This window comes from Colossoma macropomum, unplaced genomic scaffold (genome assembly GCF_904425465.1).
Source record: "Colossoma macropomum unplaced genomic scaffold, Colossoma_macropomum, whole genome shotgun sequence".
NCBI lineage: Eukaryota > Metazoa > Chordata > Actinopteri > Characiformes > Serrasalmidae > Colossoma > Colossoma macropomum.
The window spans coordinates 41982526-41997022 of record NW_023494787.1 but is presented as its reverse complement, the minus strand read 5'-3'; the positions used below and the strand labels follow the sequence as shown (position 1 = coordinate 41997022).

The window sequence follows — 14497 nt, the reverse complement described above, 5'->3', positions numbered from 1 at the left end:
TCCTCACTCTCTCTTTCTCCCTCTTACTTTCTCACGTTTTCTCTCGCTTTCTCAGGTTCTCTCTCTCTCTCTCTTTTTCTCTCTCTCTCTCTCTCTCTCTCTCTATCTATCTCTCTCTCTATCTCACTCGTCTCTTGCTCTTCTCTCCCTGCAGCCGAAGACCCCCTGGCGCCCCCCACCGGCCCACCATAATCCGCCCCGCCGAGCCTTCCCTTCTAGACTAGGAGACTAGGCCAGTGCTCTACACACAGCTGCAAATCGGGGCCAACGTCTAAAAAGAGAGATAGAGAGAATAAGAGAACTAGAGAGAGAGAGAGAGAGAGAGAGAGAGATATGGGGCTGCAGGGCTCTGCGGATAATGCGAATATACATCCAGCCTGACCAACAGACCTGTCTATTTCACTCACTGTCGTCTGATGAACGCTGCTAATTTCCTCCTTTAGATCTTTTTAAAGTCCTGGGGACTAAACGCAGGCTCCAGATGCAGACCTATTTAGATGTCGTGGTTTGTTGAATCATTTTTTTTGTTTGTTTTATTTAATTTTTTTGGGTTGAGCTGAGGTGGTGTGCTTGGCTTCCTGACTGTTATTTCAGCTGTTTACACAGTTGTCCACCAGGGGGCACCGTGATATACCTGTGTAGATAAAACCCCCGTTTGCCCTGGTTTTGCTCCGAGTGGGGTACTTTCATCTTCTCCGAATGGTGGAATAATTTTTTATAAAAGGCTGTTTCCGGCTATTTGTGGTCGAACTAGCCAGTCCTTTCTACTCTCCATCTGTAGGCATCTCTTGATGTGTAATTTACTCTCTAACATATTTTGGGGGGCTGTTTTCTTGACTAACTGATATCATGCTGAAAACAAGATACCATTGTTATCATTATTGTTCTCGTTATGGAATTTTTGTTTTGGTGTTCATTTGTTCACTTGAGGGTTTCTTTTTAATAAACGTGTACATAGCTTATCAGACACCCACTTCAACTCTTCAGTTAAATCAGATGCGAGATCAGACGCAAACTAGGCACTTGGTCATGAGTGAGTGACCAACCAGGCACCGGCTTAAAATTCCTTCCAGATTGACCATCACCCTCTTCCATGACCGCAAACTGTAAATACACATTGTTAACAGTTAGCAGGGATACACACTAGATAATTCATCACATGCAGACTGATTGGAATGGTGTGCCTGTGAATCTCAACCGTTGAAGAGCACTTAGATTTTAGGTGTAGGGGAAGGTTTGGTGGAGCTGGTGTGTGTATGCATTTTTGTTTATACGTAATAATCTGTGTATATGAAAATAATCCTGGAAGCACAATAACCACTCGCGATTTTGGGGGGGGTGGGGTTGGGAAGCTACTCTGCCTTGTTTAAGATAGCGTCTCAGGTGACAGCCATGTTTTAGCGTCCCCGTTCGTTAACATAGTTTTAGTTAGCTCAGTTCTTTTAGGGTTCGTGTAATTTAAGTTAATCTCTCGAGGCCTTATGATTGCCTTTGTTTCACGTTCAGGGAAGGACAGAGTGTCATTGGGGTGGAGGGAACTACTGAGCACGAGCAACCTGAAGAGCACTGGAGTGGGGCAGTTTGACCGTATAATGCTAATGTGGCTGGCAGTGACTAATGAGGGCTGGGTATTGTTAAAATGACTAATATTACTTCAGTACTTTTAACGTATGCACCAATATAGGGAATTTGCACTGCAAACAGTAAAATGAATAAAATGCAGATATTTGAGCACAGAAGCCCAACATCACCTAAATGTTCTGGTCTTTGGAGTATAGTAAATACATCATCAGATATCAGTTTGAAATATCACTCAAATTTAATCATCTGTCCAATGCTGATAATTGTTTTACAGCAAAAATGCCAATACGCTTCTGATATCATTGTGCATTCTTAACCTATTTGATTCCTAAACGGTACTTTCTTTTAATTTACAAACCAAAAGTGGGTGTGGCTTAAACCAGAAACGAGTATTGCTGGAACAGGGTGTATGTACAGACCCCAGCAGACTGCGGACCAATCAAAAAGCACTTGTGCCCCCCTGCTTTCGGAAAGTAATTTAAACAGCCAATCGGCGGACTAGATTTGTGAACAAGCATGCCTATTGGCTCACAGATGCTAAGACTAATTACGATGTTGAAATTGAGCATTCATTAACATTTTTTATACTCTGCATTTGGTCGGTACTGTAAAGGTATTGCATTTTGATACCCAGCCCTACTGGTGATGCTGACGTTGCTAACTGTGACTGAAAGCCAGTTAAAATACGTGTCGGCTTTTATCCACTGCAAGCCACATTTGAAATGTCTAGAGGGGGTGTTTGACCATCCAATGCTAAAGTATCTTCCTGTGAAAGAAAGCTAGCAGTTGTTAGCGCAAGATCAGGTGGGCCTGACTGCTTTCATGCATTGTGAGCCACTTCAGCACCCCTGAAGACATACTTGTCTCCAGAAGATTTAAAGACGATATGAAAATATAGGAACAGGGTCACAAAACTCGGGCACATGCAGGTGTGTAGGGATCGCGATGCGTTTTTAACAGAAAGGTGAAAAGCACTGATCGGGTTTGCAAATACAAAGACACTGAAGTAGAGAAGGGCAGGAGGAGTAATAACCAAACAGGCGAGGTTTTAACGTAGCTGTGGTTTGTACTAATAGACGCACTAACAGGGCTGCTGGAAGGGACAGCTTAGGGAATAGACATGCAGAGCTTGGATCTTTTTGAGTGTATTATTTATAACCCGGGCATTTGTCATTGATGTTTTGATTTCCAGTTTCACAAGCAATGTTTCTTTCTCCCATGTGCATTCAGAGTAAGCGTTATTTGGACGGGATTCGTTTTTGAGTGGTAATGTAATTTTACCAGCCACGGTACGGAGGCACTCGAAGTGTTCTCTGTGGTTGAAATCAAGCTAATATGCATTGCCCTCCCTGAAGTGCACCACTCCAAGCATTAAATGATGCAACATGATGAAAAAAGTTAGATTTTTTGCACCAATGTTGACTGTTGGCTGTAAATTTCCAAATGATGATGCCAGTGTCACTTTAGACAGGTAAGGAGATGGTTTGGGTAAAGATAATAATGGCTAGTTTTTTTGGAATGAAGGCAGTGCATAAATCATGTAGCCACTCCCAAACCTGTCATCCTGTGTGCATCAGTCATAAACATTACAGACGTTCTGTGGTAAAATTGCATTAAGCCACCTTCCCATATAAAACAAATCCCGTCTGAATAGTGCTGTAGGCAGAAATCTCTTCACTTTGTGGGGCAGCTTGTAGACCCTTCTGTTATTTCCCACTGTGCCCAGCCATAGTGAAACTCACCCATGGATGAACTGTGGGGTGAATGATGATCTGGTTCCTGTGGGTTTTCTATTGTTTCTGATCTAATTGCAGAATGAGGGATTTGGTGTCAGGTTTTATCTGAGAAATTAAAAGGGTGGTGATGATGTTCCTTTTGTTTTCACTTTGGACTGATTATGACTTGTGTGGAGATGGTGGGGGGGCAAGGGAAGGAACATGTTCTGTCCAGAGAATCACATTGATGTTATGGACCCCAGAGTGAAGTAAGAGTTCATTCAGACTAACTAATAGCTCTGAATGCTGTAGATTCTCTGGGCAGAATTGATTGTACTACCCCGACTCCCCTTTTTAACTTAATACATGGTGTGGCTACAATGAAGGAGGCTGTTATGTTTTAAGGTTTTTTTTCTCCACAGAATTTTATATACAAATTGTTTTATTGGGAAATATCATGCATATCTGTCCAACTGGAAACTTGAATGAGTACCAGGCTCTCATTGTCATTGTAGCCATGCTTCTGTGATTTGTCATTTCTTTTTGGTGACCCAACCCCCCATCCCCACCCTGCCCCCCTCTTCCCCTGCTCTCCACACCTCTCATCTCTTGGGTTCGGGGTGGGGGAACCAGTTGACCACCTGTGTAGTCATTCATCTATTTGTATTGCTTTTTTGGTTTTGTTTTTGAAATCCTAAATCCTTGTCAAGTGCCTCTATAGGTATTAATGCACTCTGAGCTGAAAAGAAATGGTGAGAATTGGAAAATGAGCTAATAAAGAGGTTTTGTGTACCATAAAAGGGACTGTCTGTGGTGATTGGTGTTTCCTTATGTGCTGTTTTCTTCTCCTCTCCTCTTCATCTCCTGCTATGTTTTTTCTCTCCTGCATGCTGCTGTTCTTCCTCTTTCAGTAACGTCACAGTGACCACAAAACCACAAAAAAGGGGACAGATATTACACCTAAGACATGACCTTTCGTAAATCGGAATTGTCTGCCAGCAAGACAATCAGGTACAACTTGGATTTCTTCTGAAATTGACGCTGTTTTTAATAGATTTCTGTGGACTGGCTGTGAACTCAAATGATGGGCAGTCACAGTGAATGACTACAGTGTGATGGAGTTCGATCCCCGTTGATGCTGCAGTCATCTGTGGTTGTGTTTACATGCAAAGCCTTTGCCAATCCGACTGAATACATTCTGATTATGGATCAAGACTGAGGTGTATATATCGCACTCAACAATCTGATGGAAATCTCCGTTTACATGCACGTTAAATGTAATCAGATCCAAAATTACACGCATGCATAGAGCACCACTTAGTGTAAACGTTACCATGACAACGAGCATCACATGCGGTCCAGTCAGAGTGAGACGAGTTTTCAGTTGGCACGCTTGTGTTTTTAATTCCTTTAAAATCATGGCAGAAAATGTACTTCACATGTATTAAAGAAGGCCGAGAGGAAGACGTCGTGGTCTGGAACACATAAGCTCCCACTGCCGACTTTTAAAGATCAGAGCATAAACTTCGTCTCCTCTGCAGGTTTCTGCTCCCACCATGAACGTTATAAACTTTCGCTACGACGCGACGCACATGCGCAGAACGTACTTAAACTTTCCGATTGGGAATGTAATCAGATACAGGCGTTTACATGGCTATTATTCTTCTATTTAACAGATTATTTGCAGGATTACCCACCTCGTTCAGTTGGATAGAAATTGTATTCCAAATGGCCTCAATCGGACTAGACTATTCCAAATGAGGTGTACACATGGACATATTCTATTCTGATTGAGCTATTAGTCAGATTATTAACAGATTATTAGGCTGCATGTAAACGTGACCAGGAGTCCAAGAGAGCACAATTGGCCTCGGTCTCTGGATGGGTAAGATGGCCCCCCCCACCCCATCACTCGGTGCGATGCTAGTCAGTGCAAGCATCTGTTAGCTGACGTAACAGAACTGGTGGTTAGCGTTCTCTTCCAAGCACAAACAGCTGTCCAGTGACCTATCATGTGATTTGGGGAGTCCTAACTAGTGAGTAGAATTGGACATGGCCAAATTGGGGAGAAAAATGGAGAAAATGCCAAAGATCTTAAAAGAACGTTGAAGGGTCAGGCCAGATCAGGTTTTCTGACATGCCTCATGATTTACTGTTATTTCTGAAAATGGATAGATTTTAGGTTTCAACATGACTGCAGCTAAGGTGGTGTAAGGCTAGGGTGATGATTCACGTATGCGGTTTGCACACTGGTAATCTGTGGGCTATTTTTTGCGCAACGGTCCGCTTCAATGTGAATTAAGTTAACTGAAGGGAAAATTAGCGTAGGTGAATCGAGTCTATTAAATAAGAAAAACCCTAAATGTTACAATGCTGACACCTTCTCGGACTGGGTTTCCCCACTGATGTAGTTTGGAAGCTTTTACTGGTGTTGATGTATCCATGTTTTGGTGACACTGTTTATCTTTTAGATTATTTATAGAGCGTTCGTAGGTTGGTGGCTGGGGGGGGGATTCCGTCCAGCTCTTATGGACTCCTGATCCAAACCCACTCACCTAGGATCTGGCATGACATGTCAAGAATTTCCATTGAAAAGGCTAAACAAAAGCTTCAGTTTAATTCATGCAACCATCCCAATTTTCTCCAAATATTTTGGAGACGTTCTAAATCTGAATATTGAGTTTGCTTAAAGAACGACTGAGCTCAGCTGATACATTAAATACAGTATGAAATACACTAAGAATAATATTTCATTTTAAATCAGCTGGTTTCAGGTTCAATTCCCATGACAGCTGGTGGGTGTACTTTTTATATGCCATAGTATGGAATTTAGTCAGTTTTCAAGGTTATTTTTGCAGAATTATGGATTTTTGCATAGTACTGTGCAAAAGTCAGAGACCATCTTTCATTTACTTAATGTCCAGTCAAACGGCCATTAAGTACATCATTCATTTTTCAGTGCTGGAAACAGCAGAATATTAAACAGGAAATTACACAGAAGCCTCAGCAACTAAATATATTTTTTCAGTATTTACTGTGTTCATGCTTTATTACATTTCCCTTCATTTTGGGAGACTTGCTCTCAGTTTTTCTAAGAAATCTGCAGTGATATTTTTTCCACACCTCCAAAGTTCAGTCTTTAAAGTTGGTTGCTTTTTATGCTTCTCACAATCCAAGTAATCCCAAACACATTCAGTGATAGAGGTCTTAGAGGTCTCCTGTTTTTTCCACTTAATTTCCTTTCCCTTCCTCATGCAAGTAGCTTATCTTATATCTAATCTCCTCAGAAATATCTCCTCAAATAGCTGCATAACGCTGACTTTCAGACTCACCAGCCAGTACAAGGTACTCCAATAAAATACAGTAAAGACACCCGAGGCTCTTCAAAAACATGTTCAATACATAAGCATGTGTGTCTGTTTGCAATATTAAAGAATAAACAAGTTTATTTTTATGGAAAACCTCTCAAGTGAATACTTACAAGATCAAAACTCCCTTAGCAGCTGCACAGTTGTATGCAAAAGTGGGCGTCCCTTGTAAAATGACAGGCTTTGTTGGTTTTCCAAGTGAAAATAAGTTCATACATCCTCTACAGAGAACACGTTTCTGCACGTTTTCATTCACAATTACTGTTTATTTAATTTAACCCCTTAAATGGCCAGGACCCAACAGCAGGCACAAAGTTGTATAATACACTTCTGTAACCGAAGAACAGCTCAGTAGTTTGTAGTTACTGAATAATAAGCCTTGTTATGTAATAAGCCTGGGAGTTTCAGGGGTTAACATATTGGAAAAAAAAACAAAAAGGTTTTGCACATTTAATGGTTTATTTTCCCTTACAGAAAAATCACATATGAAGAGTGCAAAAACCACATGTTTACGAGTTCTCACACGTTTTTTCCCCCACGTGGTAACATTTGTAATGTGTGACAAGTGCGAAAACCACACGCATTTTCGTGTGACATGTATGTGTTTTTTCTGGAAGTGTTTTTTCTTTTTTTCCTCCAATTCTTAAATTCAGCAAAAAATTGGAAATGGGCTCCAATATTTACCATATTTATGTTAGATGATTTGTTAACAAAGCATCATAAGTATTCAAACTTGTGCATTTAACTGTGCTGGCAGTTTATCCAGGCATTCCTGACTGAAAAACTGAATTTTAGTCATTATTGCCACTATTTACGCGTGCAGTTATTTTCCTTAAAACTTTAATAAGCTGACCAAGCAAATACATACTTAATAGCAAAGTGTTCCCAAAATTATGATCGGCAGTCTGTGTGTTTTTCAAGGGGAATTCCATCAATTTTTGAAAATTTCTACATTAAGAAGTAAACAAAGTCAAACAGATACTACCGAGTCAGGATTGTTCACAGTGGTGGTGATGGGAACCAGACGTCTGAAGAGTTTAATGCCTCTTAAAGCTCCTCACAGACAGTTACTACATGAAATAGTTACGAAAACGCTGACTGAACTCGGAGACACTGTTTTACAGTAATTTTAGATCAGGTTTTGGCCTAAAGCATAATTTTTAAACCCGATTCACGACAGGAGAGGTACAAACATTGCTTAAAGGCAAAATTGTCCCCAAAGAAAACGCAGAAAACACGTGTCGGTTCACTGGTTGTTGTCAACAGTGATTAAAACGGCTTTGCGCTCAATGTGACCACTGAACCACAAATCTGAGTCAGTTCATTTTTTACAGTGAACATCTCAGAAGTTAAACTGCAGACAATTTGAAAAATTTGTGGAATTCCCCTTTAAATTTCATAACCACAAAGCTGTTATCAGGCCATCTGACATGTATCATATGTGTGAATCTGAGGGTGGCGTTCTCATGTTCTCATCTTTTTCTGACGTTTTTGGTTTCGGTTGTTCTTGAACAGACGTCCAGCTCCTCGGCGGAACCAGTGGTGACCCTGCTGCGCAGAGAACAGCCTGAACCTCACTCCTGCAGTGGATAATGGGATGCGATTCCTGCTTAAACAAAGTCAAAATCCATAAAAACTCGAAGCCTGTTTGCATTCAAATCTATACGAGTCAGTCTCACAATGTAGTGACCTTAGCATAAAGTTTTACAGGTACTATTACCAAAAGGAGCCTAAGGTCCTGGCTGAGAACCTGTGTGCTAGATTTGTTCTGGGAGTTTAAGACGGAACTCTCTCCAGTTTTTTTCATGAGTTACTGATATTGATTGCATTAGTCACCTGGCAACTTAACGTCACTATAAAGAAAGACGATAAGTTATAGTGACAAAAGGTAAATATGTTCTCCTCCTAAAAGGGACCAAATCCATCTGTATGAATACACCTTCCAAAACATCCCATACTGCTTTTTACATACAGTGCTGTTTATTTTATTTACGGTCAAAATGGCCAGTAAGTACAGGTTATTTGTTTTTTCAGAATTAGGTAAAAGCAGAGAACATACATGTGACAGAAAATTACACTGAAATAACAACTAAGTATGAATTTTTTTCAGTATTTAATTTCATTACAGCATCATTTCTTAAGGAGACTTGTTTTTCACGATCCAAGCAATCCCAAACATATTCAATGTTGAGATCTGGACTCAGGGATGGTCAGTCTGTTTGATTCCTCTCCTATTATATATCTCACTGTTGTCAGAAGAAAACCTTGTATCTCCATAATTGTAACTTTACAGGAGAAGGAAAAAACATACTTTACTTTTAATGTAATGAAGCCAGACTTTTTCCAAGTAATTTTGGGCAACTTCTTTTGGTCCATTCATCATGAAATTTACATACAATGTAAAGGACAACAGGTCTTTTCAAATTATGTCAAAAAACTGAAAAATGACAAAAATAGAGATATGAGTTTTATTCTGACATTTTATATATACACACACACACAAACACAATCTGGTAAACTCTTCAGAGCTATCTTCTGAAAAATGAATAACTTGTACTCAATGGCTGTTTTGACTGGACATAAAATAAATCAAGGATGTCTCTGACTTTTGCACAGGACTGCATATTATATGAAAACATCTTTCAGCCGATTTAAAGTTAAACACTAATGATCCAGAGTGTGTTTGCTGAACTACGGGACAATCATTTTCTCAGGTTTGGAGGTTTAGAGATATATTTAATGGGATGTGGCCACTTTACAATGAGAACATGCTCATCTGGATTTTATAAGCTAGTGATGGATTTTTAGAGGTGACATGGTTATTGGACCAAAAATTAAAGATTAAGCTCTGCTTAAACCTGACAAGGTCACAGCCAACAGGATCACAGAGGCTGCTGTTGAACCAGTGATGCGGTGCAAAAGGTGATTCAGCCTTTTCCTCTATGCAAAGCCATATGACACTAATCATAGGAGCGTCTGATTCAGCACTGAGCTGTGAGGTGCTTTAATACAGCACTGGCAGATAAACAGCTGAGCTTTAGCTTGGGTAAAAGAATGAAGGAAACACTGACAAGAGATCATGGGAGGCCTGCTGTTTTATGTATTACTGTAATTTGTTTGTTTTCCCTCACTTTTGTTGTAGCATCCATTATTAAGCCATAAATAGCCTTTCATGTTTTGTATGATTGAACTGACTTTGGCACAATGACAAGTTCTGTATGAATAAATGAGTAAAGAGTTTTCCCTTAAAATAGCTTTTTCTTATCAGTTTTACAGTTAAAATGTATTAATTACATAGAGTTCCTTAATAAATGAGAATGCAGAAGAGTTTTAAATAAAATTTGAATCTTGTACAATAAAACTCTTAAGAATCAAATGAAATTACATACAGAAGAACAGTACAGTTATAACAAGGTAAGATGATACTGGTGTAGTTTTTAACCCTTTACATGGTCATGAGCCACCAGCAGGTCCAGGCTTCTGTTCCTCACTGTTATAAATTATAAGGCCCATAGTTTAGAAAACCAAAACCTTGTTTTTTTTCCCCCAAATAGAAGATTTTTATGTATTATGTAAACATTGTCAAAGTGTCAAAAACATACCAATCACTCCACAGTCCACACATAAAACTAAACTAAACCCATTTACACATACCTGCCTACAGCAGCCTAGCACTGCCCATCAACATTAAAGTTACCTAGACCAGGTAATGAAGGCTTTCAGATGGATCTGATTATCAGAGCCAACGTGATGTGTGTCGTGTCTGAACTCTCCAGGATGGTAGATCTCCAGGACCAGGATTGAACCCCCCTGACCTAGACCATTTTTAGAAGAGGCATAATACAGGGCAGCCAATTTAGAACAATGATAAATGACACAGAACAATTTTAAAGGTGAAGTCACAAAAACATGAATGTTGTGGTACATAAAACCTACAAGGAAAAACAGATACAGGAATATAGATCCTTTAAGGCTAAGCTTGCATGGTTGTCCATGTAGTTACTGAATAATAAACCTCAGGATGTCATTAATTAGAAAATGTTACATGCTAAAAAAACCTCAGAAAATAAACTTGCTTTCTGTTTGTTTAGCTTGATTTCTATCTAGCGTGCATCCTTTTCAAATCATTCACCTTAACAGCAAGAGAAAGTGGGGTCTCTCTCCAGACCCCCGCCTGACCAAACAGAATTTAACTGTATGAACCAGCACAGGTTTATTTATAATTAGTAGTAAAAAGCTGATTTAATGGGTAGAAGTTCTTCCAGGTCACATCAGTGGGGAGTGAGCCTTGAACGTCTCCATGCAGTGCCTCAGCGCCCTCTTTTATACCTTAGAGAGCCTCTATGTGGTCAAACACAGACCTGCACATCTGACAACATATACACAGAAAACAGAGCAGCAGCAACAAGTACACAAAAGGAATATTATGATATTGTGTCTGGGGGTAGAAAGAGTTTAAAGAAGTTTCAAATCATGCCATTGATTCCTCAGTCCATATAACCCATGTATTAAAACTAAGTTGCAAAATTAGCCATTTCTTTTCATCATGGTTGTGATGTCATGTATCATTCCAGCCTTCTAAAAGATCCAAACATCCAAAAAGGGTGGCTGAGATCTGACACCCCTGAGCATTTCATTCCTCAACAGTCAGTTCTGTACGTTTCAGCCTGGACGGCTTTTTGAAAGGGGCAACCAATCATGACATATCAGGCATAGTAACATAAACAGCCTCTTTAATTCTGTGAGAAAGGTTTTAAAGTCAGAATCTCGCGGCACCACCTGCGCCTGACCACTGAGCTGCAGATTCCTGTGAACGGCCTCCATGACCGCCTGCAGGACAGACAGTGAGTGAATGAGAAAGTACTGTACTGAGCAAAAGTCTGAGTTAAAGGGGAATCCCATAGTTTTAAATTCTGCATTAAGATGTAAACAAATTCATTCAGTGTGGTTTCATGTGAAACACATTGTTCTAGAAAGTCAGAATTGTTCACAGTGGTGGTGATAAGAATCAGAAATCCAAAGCATTTAATGCCTCTAAAAGCTACACCACAGAAAGTCACTATATGAGATGGTTATGAATTCACTTTGTTTTACGATAGATTTGAGATAAGATTTTGGCTTAAAATATATTTTAACCCCTTTAACCCTGAGGACCCCTATGTGAGTCCATATGTTAGTTCAGAGGACTCACTGAATAAATTATAGGAATGACTGAATAAATCTATTATTCCTTTGCATTCATATTCAACCTTATAACAATTCTTAGCCTTCTAGGTCCCCAAAGAAAACGCTTTTTTTTTTTTTTAGATTTACCATCATCAACATTTCATATAAAACTCAGAATAGATGTGTGTCGTTTCTCTAAAATGAGCCATTTCACATCAATCCACTCTCAGCTTTGATTACATCTCAACTGCTGACTTATTTCGAAATTTTGAAAAATCAGCACATTTTCCTCTAAGTAATCTCAAATAGGCTTGGTTATGTGGTTTCTGACCCAGTATGACACACTGTTATCTATGAAAACAGAGAAAAGTAATAACAAAATACAGACTTCATAGTGCTACTACTGTTTTTAGCTATTTAATAGGATTTTGTTTCTTTTTATAGATAACAGTGTAATACATAAGCAACAAACTACATAAGCAAGTTTATATGAAGCATTAATGTATGATAGCAACATTTATGATCAGGACAAGGGCAACACAGCATTTTATTAAATTACAAAAAGCATTTTCACCATACATGACGTACCTTGATGTCATCCAGCTTGTACTCCCGAGTGTTTTCAGGCTCTACTAAATTTGCACAGCCTTCATCAGCAGAGAAGATTGGTGAGCTCTGCTTTAGGGTCATGCTGTCAGATGGGCGATATGGCAAAAATATCATATCATGATATATTTTGCACAATCACGATTTTACGTTCTCCAGAGTTGAATGTACTCCGTTGTATATACTCTGCTGCTCTTACTATACAGAATTATACAGAATAATTATGCCCTCTTTATAAAGCATTCAGTTGGTCAGTGGTCTTTAAGTACTGACGATATCCACTATATGCTCTGGAAATATGACATAGGCTACGTTTACAGAGCAGGTAAAAGTGGCCCAAATCTGATCATTTTCTTCGTTTGTGACACAGATGTGTTAACTTTGTGGCTGTGTGAACAGCAAAAAACGTTAAATCTGATATTTTCTATTCCGATTTGACACGCTTTCATATGTGGTACTGAAATCCAATCCATATCTGATCTGTCTGAACAGCCAGATCAGAATTCATGTGACTTTTATGTCAATCCAACTTGACATTCATCATAATTTCGCGCTGCTGAGACCTAAAACATTGAGGCAGATGTTTCTGTACCAAAAATTTAGAAGGCACTTATCGCAACCGCTCCATGTTCAAAGAGATTTTGAAAGAAATGACCGAACGTGGCCGTAGGAGACCAAGGCTGCAGCGCCAAGAAAAAGTCTGAAAGCTTGATTGATCACGATTGTTTACCTCTGGATAGGCGCTCCATGTGAAGCCATGTGTTCTTTTGTTCTTTTGCACATGCGGGTCAGTTTAGGAGCTGATCTGTTCAGACTGATGTTGCATACAGGTCACATTAAGATAATGTGAACAGCCAAACAAAAAAATCAGAGTTGGTGAGAAAATTGGGCCACTTTTACCTGCTGGGTGAACATAATTTGTCATGATAATCACAAAGTATTGTCATGTTGTTCACCCCTATTTAGAGCCTTTCAGTGAAAAGAAACTTTTTGAATGAGGTAAACGTCTAGCTGCACCAAAGTCCCCTGAGAAAACATGTAAATGCATGTCTTTTTCTTCTTTCGTATTCTGTGTTTTACAGAATGAATATTACTCGACCCTCCTCATAAGCATTTCTGGACAAACCTTCAAATGTTCATGACGTGTTATGCTCATGATAAATAAGATCACTGACTTTTAAATTGTACAAACCAATTCCAAAATAGTTGGAACAGTAGGTAAAATGTAAATACTAACACTAACACTAACTAACATACCAACACTTCATTGTTTTTCGTGAACATGTGCTCATTCTGAAACTGACGCAAAAAAGTTGCGACAGGGCAATTTAAGACTAGAAACATTGCAAAATTTTCATAAACATCTTAAACAGGTGATGCAATCATGCTTGGATATAAGAAAAGCATAATAATAAATTAAAGCACCATACTTGTGTAAAAGCTGTGTCTCTTTTAAAAGCAATGAACGCTACAACTGGTGTTCAGCAGTAAAGGTTTACCAGTGGAGGCATTCTGATGATTCAGCCACCGGCAGCTAAGCTAAGTTACATAGCTCTGACAGAGGGGAGTGAGCGCTCTGTTTGTGTGAAAATAGAGGAGGACGAAGGCAATTATGTATCCTCAAGAGCATCACAACTGCCGGGGCTAAGTAGTACTGCCTGTGAGTGCAGTGTGAGGGCAGTGGTGGTGAAAGAAGAGCCAGGCTTAGAAGTGCCAGCAAGCTCAGCAGCTAGCCACTATTACGTGCTGTTCCCAGCTTCTTCGACATCAGCTGGAAGTCCGGGTGGAGATGTAAACATAGATTGCAGCACCTTACGTCTAGTGGTAAGCTTTGAGACTCCAAAATACTCTGGTAAAAGGAACTGGGAGGCTTTCTATGCACAATTTAAACTGGTAACCAAGTTGAGTGAGAGGTCTGATGAACAGAAAGCTCTGCAGCTGATACTTTGTTTGACCGATGATGCATTAACTTGCCTGATGTTACTAGACCCTAGAGCAGTGGTCATGCCCCCCTTTGGAGGTAGAAAAGTTTTCATGCACTCTGCCTCAACAAAGCGGTTA

General features: G+C 39.6%; 1 protein-coding gene across 6 annotated transcripts in view; it reads left to right on the top strand.

Moving 5' to 3' along the window:
- The window catches only part of dnm2a (dynamin 2a), a 65984-nt gene extending 61884 nt beyond the window's left edge, over positions 1 to 4100 (top strand). For all 6 annotated transcript variants that reach the window (XM_036567406.1, XM_036567404.1, XM_036567400.1 and 3 more), the window contains one exon: positions 155 to 4100. In XM_036567406.1, coding sequence (XP_036423299.1) covers positions 155 to 224 — 70 coding nt within the window. In that variant the 3' untranslated portion in view covers positions 225 to 4100. The remainder of the gene's footprint in view (positions 1 to 154) is intronic.
- The last annotated feature ends 10397 nt before the right edge of the window (positions 4101 to 14497 follow it).